The sequence below is a fragment of the Chlorocebus sabaeus genome, chromosome 13, assembly GCF_047675955.1.
Source record: "Chlorocebus sabaeus isolate Y175 chromosome 13, mChlSab1.0.hap1, whole genome shotgun sequence".
Taxonomy (NCBI): domain Eukaryota; kingdom Metazoa; phylum Chordata; class Mammalia; order Primates; family Cercopithecidae; genus Chlorocebus; species Chlorocebus sabaeus.
This window is the reverse complement of record NC_132916.1, coordinates 12,737,938-12,751,952: the sequence shown is the minus strand read 5'-3', so window position 1 is coordinate 12,751,952 and position 14,015 is coordinate 12,737,938. Positions and strand designations below refer to the sequence as shown.

At 38.4% G+C, this 14,015-nt stretch overlaps 1 protein-coding gene across 2 annotated transcripts in view; it reads left to right on the top strand.

Annotated features, from left to right (window-relative positions):
- The window catches only part of SNX9 (sorting nexin 9), a 123,636-nt gene that overhangs the window by 91,634 nt on the left and 17,987 nt on the right, over positions 1–14,015 (top strand). For both annotated transcript variants that reach the window (XM_038001141.2, XM_008007691.3), the window contains exons 10-11: positions 7,167–7,297; positions 13,067–13,170. In XM_038001141.2, the coding sequence (XP_037857069.1) occupies positions 7,167–7,297; positions 13,067–13,170 (235 nt within the window). The remainder of the gene's footprint in view (positions 1–7,166; positions 7,298–13,066; positions 13,171–14,015) is intronic.

The following is a 14,015-nucleotide window of genomic DNA, read 5'->3' as shown; positions in this document are numbered from 1 at the left end:
TTAAAATATATATATATTCTAGAAACGAGTTCTTTGTTAGATAAGTGATTTGCAAATAACTTGTCGCAGCTGTGGCTTGGTTTGTCATTTTCTTTTTCTTTCTTTTTTTTTTTTTTTTGAGACAGGGTCTCACTCTGGTCGCCCAGGCTGGAGTGCAGTGTCAACCATCTCAGCTCACTACAACCTTGACCTCCCGGGCTCAAGCAGTCTTCCAGCCTTAGCCTCCTGAGTAACTAGGGGACTGCAGGCTCTCATCAACACTTCTTGTGAATTTTTTGTATTTTTGGTAGAGACAGTGTTTTCACCCTGTTGCGCAGGCTGGTCTCGAAGTCCTGAGCTCAAGGGATCCACCCACTTCAGCCTCCCAAAGTGTTGGGATTAGAGGCATGAGCTACCACACTAGCCTTATTATTTTCTTAACAGTGTGTTTTGCATAACAAAGGCTTTTAACTTTAATGAAGTTCACTGTGTCAGTTTTTTCTTTCATGGACTGTGCTTGAGGTATCATGGCTAAGATCAATTCACAACATTTTCTTCTAAAGGTTTTGTAGTTTTAGGCTTTTCATTTAGGTCTTTGATGCATTTTGAGGTTATTTTTATATAAGGTGTGCAGTGCGGTAGAGGTAGTGCATTTTTTTTTTTTTTTTTTTTTTTTTTTTTGCATCAGGATATTCAGTGGGTCTCACACCATCTTTTGGAAAGACAGATCTGTTTTACATTTATTAGAATGATGTTTGTAAAAGAAATCAGTTGATTGTATTTGTGGGTTTATTTCTGGATTCTGTTCTGTTCCATTGATGTATGTGTCCATCCCTTTCTCCAGTCCTGCACTGTCTTGACTTGTGTAGCTTTATGGTAAGTCTTTAAATCAGGTAGCGTGAATCCTCCAACTTGATTCCTTTACAGCACTGTTTTGGCTATTCTTTTTCTTTTCCTTTCCTTGTAAATTTAAATGTTAGTTTGTAGATATTTATAATCATGCTGGAATTTTTATTGGAACCACATTGATTCTATGGAACAATTTTCACATCTTGATATCTCATCTTCTCCATATATATAAATATATCATATTTGATTTTCATTAGGGTTTTGGAGTCTTTAACATACAGATTCTGCATATATTTTGTTAGATTTATATGTAAGAATTTCAGGCCAGGCACGGTGGCTCACAGCTGTAATCTCAGCACTTTGGGAGGCTGAGGCGGGTGGATCACCTGAGGTCAGGAGTTTGAGACCAACCTGGCCAACGTGGTGAAACCCCATCTCTACTGGGAAAAAAAAAAAAAATTAGCCAGGTGTGGTGGTGTGCACCTGTAGTCCCAGCTACTCAGGAGGCTGAGGCAGGAGAATCGCTTGAATCCGGGCGGTGGAGGTTGCAGTGAGCCAGGATCACGCCACTGCATTACAGCCTGGGTGACAGAGTTAGACTTTGTCTCAAAAAAAAAAAAATTTATGTGTAAGAATTTCATTGGAGAGTTGTATTGTAAATGGTACTATTTGTTTTCTAGTTATGTATTGCATATAGAGATACAATTGATTTTTTTATATGCACCTTTTATCTGTGGCCTTGCTAAACTCACTCAGTAGTTCCAGGAGCTTTTTTGTGGGTATGGATGCTTTGGTTTTTTTCTCTTTTCTTTTTTAATGTAGACAATCATGTCAGCTTGGAATAGAGAGTTTTATTTCATCTTTCCCAATCCATGGGCCTTCTATTTCTGTTTTCGCCTTATTGCACTTGCTGGGACTCCCTGTATGCTGTTGAATAGAAATAGTGAGAACAATCATCTTTGGCTTATTCCTTATCTTAGGGGCAAAGCATTCAGTCTTTCACCATTAAGTATGTATTAGCTGTAGGTTTTTTGTTAGATGTGCTTTTATCAAGTTAAGGAATTTCCCTTCTATTTCTAGGTTGCTGAAAGTTTTTGTTCATGAATAGATGCTGAATTTTGTCCCATGTATTTTGTGTACCCATCGAGTGATTGTATGGCTTTTCTTCTGCTATTAATACAGTAAATCACATTCATCAGCTTTCCACTGCTGAACCAGCCTTACATGCACTCGATGGTGACACATTCTTCTTATGTATTACTGGATTAAATTTGCTAATAATATTTGGTTGAGGATTTGGTTCACGATGGTTATTGGTCTGTAGTTTTCTTGTAATTTTCTTTGTCTCGTTTTAGTATCAGGGCAATGCTAGTCTTATAGGATGAGTTTGGAACTATTCCCTCCTTTTTTATATTCTGGAAGAGATTATATAGAATTGATATTGTTCTATACATGTTTGATAGAATTCACCACTGAAATCATCTGGACCTGGAGTGTTCTTTGTGGGAAGGCTTTAACTATGAATTTAATTTCCTTAATAGGTATAGGACTATTCAGGCTGTCTCTTCTTTAGTGAGCTTTGGTAGCTTGAGTCTTTAAGGGAATTTATTTGTTTCATATAAGTTGTTGGGTATAGTTTTAGAGTTGCTCATAGTATCTCTTTGTACTTTTAAAGATGTTAGGTCTGTAATGATATATACTCCTTCATTTCTGATTTTGATCATTGTCACCTCTCTTTTTTCTTTTATTGATTTTTATTTTTCTCTTTTCTATTGTATTGTTTTCTGCTCTTTTTTCATTTCTCTCCGTCAGCTTGGTTTGAGTTTGATTTATTCTTTTCCTAGTTTCTTAACATAGAAACTTAGATTATTGTTTTGAGATATTTCTACTATCACAGGCGTTAAATGCTAAAAACTTTCCTCTAAGCGTTGCTTTTGCTGCATTCCATAAAGTCTAATATATTGAGTTTTCATGTTCATTCAGGTCAAAACATTTTCTCATTTTTCTCATAAGTTCTTATTGATCCATGGGTTATTTAGAAATATACCTGTATCTCAGTATCCGTGGGAATTGGTTTCAGAACCTCCCACAGATACCAAAATCCATGGATGCTCAAGTCCCTGATATAAAGTGGTGTAGTATTTGCATATAACCTATGCACATTAATTATAATACCTAATACAATGTAAATGCTATGTGAATCATTGTTGTATTGTTTTGAGAATAATAACAAGGAAAAAAGTCCATACATATTCATTACAGAAACATTTTTTTTTCCTCAAATAGTTGCGATCTGAGGTCAGTTGAATCCATGGATGTAGAACCCATGGATACAGAGAACCAGCTCTATGTTTAATTTCCAAATATTTGGCCATTTCCCAAATTTTTTTCTTTTGACCTCCAGTTTTATTGTGTTCAGAGAGCGTACTTTGCATGATTTTTAGTCCTTTTACATTTATTCAGATTTATTTTATGGCCTAGCATATGGTCTGTCCTAGAGAATATTCCATGTGTGCTTCAAAAGAATATGTGTCTGTAGCAACTGGGTGGAGCATTTCATTCATGTCAATCAGACTGGGTTGATAGTGTTATTCAGGTTTCTGTATCCTCGCCAATTTTCTTTCTAGTTCTGTCAATTATTGAGTATCGGGTATTGAAATTTAGCAGCATTATTGGTGGACCATCTCTCCTTTTAATTCTGTCACTTTTTGTTTTATGTATTTTGAGGCTCTCTTGTTAGGTAAACACACAGTTCGTAATATCTTCCTAAGGTAGTGAGTCTTTTATCATGAGATGTCCCCCATCGTCTCTAGTAAGATTTCCTGCATTAAAGCATACTTGTCTAATATTAATATAGCCACTCTATTTGTCTTATGGTTACTGTTTGTATGGTATATCTTTTCTCATCCATTTACTTTCAGTATATGTGTGCCTTTGAAATTAAGCTGTTTCTCTTATAGGCGAGATAGTTGGATCTTACTTTTTTATCAAGTCTCACAATCTCTGCTTTTGATTGGGGTTTTTAGACCATTTGGAAATTTTTTTTTTATTTTTTATTTTTTATTTTTTTGACATGGAGTCTCGCTCTGTCGCCCAGGCTGGAGTGCAGTGGCCGGATCTCAGCTCACTGCAAGCTCCGCCTCCCGGATTTATGCCATTCTCCTGCCTCAGCCTCCCGAGTAGCTGGGACTACAGGCGTCCATTTGTATTTAGTATAATTATTGACGTGGTTAGATTCACATTTGCCATTTTGTTATTTGTTTTCTGTGTTTGCTTCTTTTTGCTCCTTTACTGCCTTTGTGTTAAATGTTTTACAGTGTATTGTTTTAATTCCTCTCATTGTTTAAATTAAATTTTTAAAGTTATTTTCTTAGTGGTTGCCCTACGGGATATAATATGCATCTTTTTTAACATCACAGTGCACTTTAAGTTAATATTAATTCCAGTAACATATAGAAACTTTTATCCTGTATAGCTTTATTCACTCCCCTCATTTATGCTATTATTTTCATATATATTACATCTATATGTTACGACTCCTACAATACAGTGTGGCAATTACTGCTTTCTACAGTCTTTTGTGTTTTAAAGATGCTAAGGAAACAAATTAGAAAAAATATATCTATAGAGTCTTTTACATTAATCCTTTTATTTCTGGTGCTGTTTATTTCTCTCTGCAGATTCAAGTCACCATCTTTAATTTCTTTTTAGCCTGAAGGACTTCCTTTAATACTTCTTATAATGCATATCTGTTATCAGTGAATTCTCTCATTATTTATCTGGGTATGTCTTTATTTTTAGAGGATAGTTGTACTGATCTGGCTACATTGTGTCAGACAGCAAGTCAGCTGTTAATACTGTTTATCTAAAGTGCCCACACCACTGTGCATGATCAGTCATTTTTCACTTGCTGCTTTCAAGATTTTGATTTTGTCTTTCAGTAGTTGAACTCTGTCGTATCTAGTTGTGAATCTCTTTGTATTTATCCTACAAATACAGACTGTACTGAGGTTTGTTGAGCTTCTTGGAAATGTAGATTCATTTTCCATCAAATTTGAGAAGTTTTCTGCCATTATTTCTTCAAATTTTTTTTGTCTCTCTCTTCTTCCTCTGGGATTCTCATTACAAGTGTTTGGTGTGCTTGATGTATTCTAAAGTGTGTTCATTTTACGTTTTGTTTTTTTCCTCTGTGTTCTTCATGTTAGTTAACTGCTGTTGAGCTATCTTCAAATTCACTGGGTGTTTTTTTTCTTCCGCTACCTTAAATCTTCTGCTGAGCCTTATCTGCAGTGAATTTTTAATTTCAATTACTATACTTTCAACTCCAGAATTTCCAAGTGATTCTTTTTTGGTAACTTCTGTCGCCTTTTTGAAATTCTGTGTGTTGATTCTCTGTCATATTTTTCTTTAATTTTTTAGGCTTCCCTTAGTTCTTTGAACATCTTTATAGAATCTGCTTATCTGCCACATTGTTTTTTTTTTCTGCCAAACTCAACCTCTGAGGATACTCAGAGATAGTGTCTATTGACTGCTTGTTTTTTTCTCAGTATGGGTCATATCTTGCTATTTCTTTGCATATCTCTTAATTTTTTGTTGAAAACTGGACATTTTTGAGAATGTATTTTAGCAACTCTAGATTCTGAGTTTACCTCCCTGAAGGTTGTTGTTTCTGCTTTTTATTTGTTAAGTAACTTGCCTAAGATTAAATCTCTGAAGTCTGTCTCCCTGGCAGTTCAGTTATTGCTGTGTTTGTTAATTTGTTTATTTTACATTTGCCTTCCTAGAGTTTGCTCCTGTGTCTGTGTGGATTGGTAGTAAGCCTATGATTGATTGACAGAGGTTGTAACCAACCACCTCAGGCCAGTAAGTTGGGGCTTCTGTCCTCTGTCGACGTAACTGTAACTCGATGTAACTCATTCAAAACTCAGGTCATTTTTAAGTTGCCCTAGCTTTTACTTCCTACCAGACCCTTTTGTGTCTCCTTTACTTGTGTGTACAGCCTCACAGTTGACCAGGATTGTGTGCCTGGCTTGGACCTTCTCTGGTCTCCACTGTGTATGCATACAGCCTCAGCCTGGAATATGCATGGTTCAACCTTGGCTATCAGGGCTGTTGGCCCTTCCTGTTCATCTGTCTCTGAGATTGTCACTGCCACTGACACCACCATTGAACATGGGCATCTCCCATCACTTCAAGTAAGCCTCTTACCCTGATGGAGAAGCTGCAGCTGCCCATCTTCACAGCCTGTCCACCCTAGTGGTACTGCCATGTCAAACACTTGTGGGGTGGGGTGGGGTGACACACAGGCAGCAGGTCTGGGAGAGACAGGAGCAGCCTTCCAACACCACAGGTTTCCGTCATTGTCTCCTGAAGTTCAGTTCTTCAAGCATAAACACTTCTTAGATGGCCATTCGCCTTTTGTTGATTTCTAGAGCACTCATTTGGTTGTTTTTGTCAATGTTGTCTAGCTTTATAGTTGCTTTTGAGGGGTAGGGTTAGCTGATCTCTCCAGGCCGTAGCTGGAACTTCTACCACTAGAAGCCTTTCAACTAATAGTAATTTTTGTTTGTAGGTTTATAAACATTCTTAATGTTCACTTGATGTTTGTTATGCCATCCTTGTCAAGCTGACCTTCTACTTTTAAAACAGAAAGAACCACTCATTAAACTGTTTTAGTATGGTCACAAGTTCTGGAATAGCAACTTACATTACTGCATTCATGGAAAAATTCCTTTGGTATTTCAGTTTAAGTAATTTAAAATACATGGAGGAAAAAAGCTACAGCATTGGGTTACTTTTCATAATGATAAATTTAAACTTGTATATATGTAATTTATATTGCATTTGGACACATTTTTATAATATGAAAATGTCATGTCATTTGTGAGAATGACATTAAATTCCGCTTATCACTCCTTTCTTGCCTATAGGACTTCCTGTGGCCCCAAAGAAACGGGCCTGTTAGCTTGTAGGAAAAAGACAGGTTTTCATGTTGAGATAAGATTTAATTTTTTTTTTTTTAGTACTTTAAGGATAATTGAAGAAAATAGCACTTTGAGGTTGTTATTATTCTTGTCCCAATTAAAGGTTTTGTAGATATGTTAAATTGGAATTATATTCTTAAAAACTGAAGTCTGTTGCATCTTACCTGTGCGTCTTTGAGCGTTCATTGTGTTGCTTGTATTTTAGATTAGTGAAAAATCACCATGGTTTACCTTTTGCTAAATAACTTTCTACCAAGTAGACAGTAGCCATAGAAATGGTTTTTCAGTTACAGTATGGTAACAGTAATTCATTTTAGACAAAGTTGCATGTCATTCTTTGTGTGTCGCTTGCAGGCCGCTTTGAAGAGGAATTTATCAAAATGCGCATGGAGAGACTTCAGGCCTGGATGACCAGAATGTGTCGCCATCCAGTAATCTCTGAAAGTGAAGTTTTCCAGCAGTTCCTAAATTTCCGAGATGAGAAGGTAGGACATTGTATTATTATGGCATCAGAGGATATTGAGAGTTGTCTTATTGACACCAAACTTATTTCTGAAAGGAGTTAAAATTATGTTGGTTAGTTATTTCTCACTTCCTCCAGCGACAGTGAGGGGACAGAAACCTAAATTCCCACCGTAGGAAATGTGTCATGATGAGTGACGAGCTGCCTGCCAGAAGGGCTTCCCCTACACCGGGAGTGGGTTGGCTCAGGATGGGCAGGGGCAGGGTGAAGGATGTAATGGCGTCAGCAGTTTTTCCCTAGATGTTTTAAAAATAGGAGGCTAGGCCCCAAACCCTGAAGGTATTATTCAGCATGAAGTGAGGGGAGTGGGATGACTGATTTTCCTGATCACGTTGCCCTTACGATGTAACAGCATGATGACAGGAAAGGGAGAGGCAGACATGAGCTACTCTTCTCAGAGCCAGGCCATTTTCATCACTGTAATGGTGAGTCCAAAGTCAATGCTGGCCTCTCTCTGCCTGCCCCTGTGACCAGTTAGTCTGCCAGTGGTCATCTGTTCTTCATTAAAGTCAAGGAGAAGTTGGCTGCCTGACATCTCAAAATTGTCTGCTTTGGAAATAGTTTTCTCTCTCAGTAAGCATTTACTGTACTCCTTATTGTATCATTTTATTCTCTAAAGATGTTTCCTCCACAATTTGTCTCAACAAATACTGCATATCTTAGAAAGCACCCTAAAGAATAAAAGCAGGAGTTGGCCTAGAAGCCACAGCAGATGCTAAATACATTATCAGCCTGGGAAATAAATTATGAGGCTATTTTTGTCTCTAATCAAATAATAGAATATAATATACCCTCTTGGAACTTTGAGAGGTTGACTTGCTAAACTTCTTTGTAGTACTTTTCACTTGTTGAAGTGAACAAATAGTCTTAAATATTAGGGCTCTATCAGTGTATGTTTACACGTGTATGCATACGCTTAACATACATATTTGGGCCTTATTTTCAGTTATTGACTATTTCTAGAATTGACCAGCTCATGTGATATGTTATATGTCACCAGCTTGGGAATGAGACAACGTGGAGATGCTTCACCATGTCTTTGTGAATTTGTATGTATCACGGGTCTCTTCACCACGTCTTAGGAGTCTGTATATATTTATGGTGAGACAGGGTACTCCACACTGTGTGTCATGTAGCTATATAGTAGTGAAACTAAGTTCTTTGAATTCAGTAACTGTTTTGGTTACTTTGTAGTTATAGAAACTACAGGGAACCTCCTCCAAGTTTGTTGCCTTCCTGGTGCCCACAAGACTTTAACAAGAGCTTATTTGATAGATTTTCCAAGGATTTGATTTAGAAGGCACTTCTGAAGGCCATGTTTTATGCATGGTGGAGTTTAATAAATCCTAGACATCAGTTGTGTTGTGTTGTTTTAAGTGGCTGCCACTTTCAAAGAAGGATCAGCTTGTCATAAAAGTGGTATAAGAGAAAAAAGAAAGAACTTGGAGGTCTTAGCGCTACTTCTAACTGCCTCTGTGATCTTAGTGAAGGTATTTAATCCCTTTGGGCCAGAATTTCCTCGCTTGCTAAATGACAGTGTAGAACTACATAGAAACTATGACGCTGTGGTGAGTAGCAGCTCGTGTAAATAAATGGTAGACACAGAAACCCCCAAAGAATCTATAGAGACATTATTAGAAATAAGTGGTTAGTAAGGTAGCTGGATACAAGACATTGCATATTTATCAGCAAAAAACAGAAATCGAAAATCTAAAAAAAAAACCTCATTTACAATAACATCAAAAGTATCAAATATCCAGGAATAAATACAAGAAAATGTACAAAAAATCTACATAGAAAACTATGAAACATTATTGAGAAAAATAATGGAAGACCTAAATAAGTTTTCTAATACTGTGTCTCATGGGCTGAAAACAGTAAGGATGTCATATGTAGAAAATCAAAATGCCAAGAATTGCCAGGATTCTCTTGGAAAAGAATGAACCAGGAGGAAGACGTTATTGCATATCAGAACTCAATGTGAAGCTAAAAAAGTTTAAAAGCATGACTTGGCATAAGGCTAGACAAACTAACCAGTAGAGCAGAATAGACACTTGATCTCTGAGAAACATGGCACTGAGCATAGTAGGGAAAGGACAGTCTTTTCAGTAGCCGGTGCTGGGTCAGTTGGATGGCACACTGCAGGGAAATGAAATGTGCTCGCTACCTCACTACAATCTGCAATTGATTGTATTAGGGTTGTTATTGATATTGTTATGTTTTTAAAATACGTCCCAGGCTGGGTGTGGTGGATCTCTTGAGGTCAGGAGTTCAAGACCAGCCTGGCCAATATGGCAAAACCCTGTCTCTACTAAAAATAAAAATTCACCAGGTGTGGTGGCGCACACCTGTAATCCCAGCTACTTGGGAGGCCAAAGCAGGAGAATCATTTGAACCCCGGGGTGAAGGTTGCAGTGAGCCAAGATTGTGCAACTGCACTCCAGCCTGGGGACAGAGCAAAACTCTGTCTCAAATATGTATATATGTATGTATTATATTTGAAATTAGCTTTAAAGTAAGAAAAAAAATCCCACAGGTAGAATGGAGGAGAGTACCTATGAAACAAGATTGGCACCTCCCGGGGAGCAGTGGTGCCTGGGCAACTTCTCGCTTGGCCACATGTGCTGAAGGTGGAGCTGTGGGTCTCCTGTGGAGTCACAGCAAACAGACACTTGGAAAGTTTCTTTCAGTCTTTGAGTATTGGTTGAAAGGAAAGCACCCAAAACTGTAGCCAAAGGAGTCATTATACTTCCAGAAAAATCTCAAAAGTATTGCAAGCAACAGTAGTAGCTATTGGATCAGACCTTAAAGGTGTGGGTGGAAAGATTTAACCAATTAGCGTGAAAGTTAAAGTTTTCCCAGAATATGGAGGCACCAAGTAGTTCTAGACAAGGGTCATTTCTTATTTAGAGGCGGTGCCATTCTTAGAAAGTGTGTAAGCCGAAGTAAATCCCTACTGAAATGGCATCACATGAGGCTGCCCGTGCCACCACGGTTCCAAAAGCTTCATCACGTAAATGACTTCTATATCTCATACTAAAGTAATGATGCTAAAAAAAAGATTGGCAAAGTGTTGGTAATTATTGAAGCTGAACCTGAGAGGTTTATTATACTTTTCTTCTTTTGTATATGTTTGAAAGTTTTCATTGTATATAGTTTTCTTGAAAATGAATTCCATGTGGCTCGCAGATCTAAATGTGAAAAGCAACATAGTAATGCTTACAGAAGATAACGTGGGACATCTTCGTATCCTAGCGAGCAGGGAAGAGTTTCTGAAATATGAAGAAGACTCTGCAGAAAGATGTGGATAAATTAGACTACATTAGAACTTCTGTGTTCAGCAGAGCTATTACAAGCGAAAAGCTACTGAGTAGAAGATACTTGCACATATATATAAGCAATGAAGGGCTAGATTTTAGAATTTATGAAAACATCAATAAGCCCAGTGGAAAAATAGATTTGATCATTTACTTCATAAAATAAGGTATCTGAATCAACAACAGATATATAGAAAAGGACCTAATCTCATTAGCAGTCAATAAATACAAATTAAAACCACAGCAAGATACCACTACACACTTGCCAGAGTGGCTAAAACTAACCATACCAAGTGTCATCTTGGTGAGGTGAGATGCCGTTGGGACTCATAACCTGTTGGGGGAAAGTTGGTAAGACCAATTTGGAAAAGTTTGGCATTTACTAACGTTGAACCCTCTCGTATGACCTGGCATTTCCACTCCTAGGTATGTACTGAATATAGAAACGCAGGCACACAGACACCAGGAAACATGTACGTAACAGCTTCATTCATAACTTGGTAAAGGTGGCTACCAGTAGTAGAATAGATAAATAAAGTGGGGATTATTCATACAGTAGAATGTTATACAGCAATGAAATGAATGAACTATAGTTCTACACAAAATTGTGACTGTAGTTCCTAACCAAGATTGAGCAAAAGAAGCCAAACACCAAAGAACGCATTTATAGGGTTCTTTGCTAGCTTGAAAAACTAGCAGGACAGGGTAGGATGCATGCTTAGGTGCGTCTAAACAAAGTCCATTTGTGCTACTGTAACAAAGTACCTGACAATGGATAATTTATTTATTTATTTATTTATTTATTTGGAGGCGGAGTCTCGCTCTGTCGCCCAGGCTGGAGTGCAGTGGCTCACTGCAATCTCAGCTCACTGCAATCTCAGCTCACTGCAAGCTCCGCCTCCCGGGTTTACGCCATTCTCCTGCCTCAGCCTCCCGAGTAGCTGGGACTACAGGCACCCGTCACCTCGCCCGGCTAGTTTTTTGTATTTTTTTTTAGTAGAGGTGGGGTTTCACTGTGTTAGCCAGGATGGTCTCGATCTCCTGACCTCGTGATCCGCCCGTCTCGGCCTCCCAAAATGCTGGGATTACAGGCTTGAGCCACCGCGCCCGGCCGAGAATGGATAATTTATATACAACAGAAATTTATTTCTCACAGTTACGGAGACTAGAAGTCAAAGATCAAGGCACCAGCATTTGGTGTGTGGTGAGGGCTGCATCCTCCAAAAGGGAGAAATGCTGAGTCCCCACATGGTGGAAGGTGGAAAAACAAAAAGGGGCAAGCTGTTTTATCAGGGCGCTAATCTCATCCACAAGGGGAGAGGCCCTCATGACCTAATCACCTCTTAAAGGCCCCACCTCTTAATATTGTCACATTGGCTATTAAGTTTCAAAACATGAAGTTTGGAGAGAACACATTCAAACCATAGCAGAAAAGCAAGGAAATGAAAACCATAAGAGATTGATTACTGGTTACCTTTGTGGGAGAGGGAAAAGGTAGCAGTGCTTGGGGAAAGGACAATGTGGGGGTGCTTTTGGAATGGGAGCTTTTTGCTCCTTCCTGGCCTATTTGGTCATTAGGCAAATATTCACTTTGTGACATTCATTGCACTGGATAATTTTGCTTTGGGATACTCTGTGTGTATATCTTAATATGTTTTTTAAAAATAGCTCATAATACTGGTTTCTGTGTTATATTTTAGAAAAGCATTTACCTTTTTAGAAATCAGTTAACCTAAACATTTGAGGCACTTGGTCAAAGCGCATAGGGTGGGCTGAGCACAGTCGCTTATGCCTGGAATCCCAGAACTTTGCGGGGGCCGAGGTGGGCATATTGCTTGAGCCCAGGAGTTCAGGAACAGCCTGGCTAACATGGTGAAACCCCATCTCTACAAAAAATACAAAAATTAGCCAGGCGTAGTGGCATGCACCTTAAGTCCCAGCTACTTGGGGGGCTGAGGTAGGAGGATCACTTGAACCTGGAAGTTCAAGGCTACAGTGAGCTGAGATCTCGCCACTGTACTCCAGCCTAGAAGGCAAAGTGAGACTATCTCAAAAAATATATATATGTGTGTGTGTGTATATATATATGTGTGTGTGTGTGTATATATATGTATGTAGGGTGTTTCTTTTTGCTGTGTTTGTGTAGGTAGCCATTGGAAAGGGAACATGACTGAATCGGTTCATTCTCAAAAGACTTGGTCCCTTTAGGTCCATTCTGTGGAATGACACTGTTCATGCCCTGAGATTACATTTGGGGTATAAAAGTATTTGGTCCATGGTGAGGAGGGAGATAGAGTGGGAGCTGCTTCCTGAAAATTAGAAAGATAAAGGTGATCGATGAGCTGGTCCTGTTTGGGAATTTTGAAGACCAGTTTGTGCTCTCCACTTGAACCTGACAGCGTTCTCATTTACAGGAATGGAAAACTGGAAAGAGGAAGGCTGAGAAAGATGAGCTGGCGGGAGTCATGATATTTTCCACCATGGAACCAGAGGCACCTGACTTGGACTTAGTAGAAATGTGAGAGACGCTGCCAGGTTTTCTTTCTTCTCACTCTGCACCCTCCTCCTTTGGCCGTCAGGCCTCAGCCAGAGTAGCCGCAGCCGAAACTCAAGTTGTCAGACTAGAGTTTTATGAAATGAGCGGGATTTGTAGTCCAATGACAAGGGAACCATCATTTGTATGTAGAAGTACTGTCTTTATAACTGCAACATCAGATTAAAATCTTTATTTTACCTTGAAGCCAGTGATTTCATAGTTGACATGGTGTTGAGTAGCTGTTTCCAATAGTGTGATGAAACCAGGTGGCACGGAGCCACCTAAAACCCACGCAATATTCAGACAGCAAATCTCTTTGAACATTGCCTTGAGGAAGCAGTCTCTAACCTGCTTTTTCTGTATATTTTTTTAATCTGTTGATTTTAATCATTTAGTTTTTAAAATACAAGGTCAGCTGAAACTTTGAAGTAGTTCCTTTTCTCTTAAGGACTTATAAGAAATTTGCATGGTTTTTAATTTTAAAAAGCTTTTTTATCGTAAAATTATTGCGTATGTGTTACCGAAAGTATAGACAAGAAGCACACACACACATACACGTAACCCTTCAACCACCCAGAGAGAAAATCGGTGTTAATATGTTAGTGTTTAGTCTCCCAAATCCTCCTCTGTACATATGTAATTATAGGAAAGATTGTTTAAACAAAAATGACCTCACACTAGACATTTTGTTTTATAATCTGCTTTTTTCATCTAACAGTATATTGTGATCTTTTTAGGCTGGTAAATACACTTTTGACATCCTTAGAAAGATCTGGTATCTTTCAGGTCACTTAGGTGATTGTGTATCTGGGTTATTGTCTGTGTTT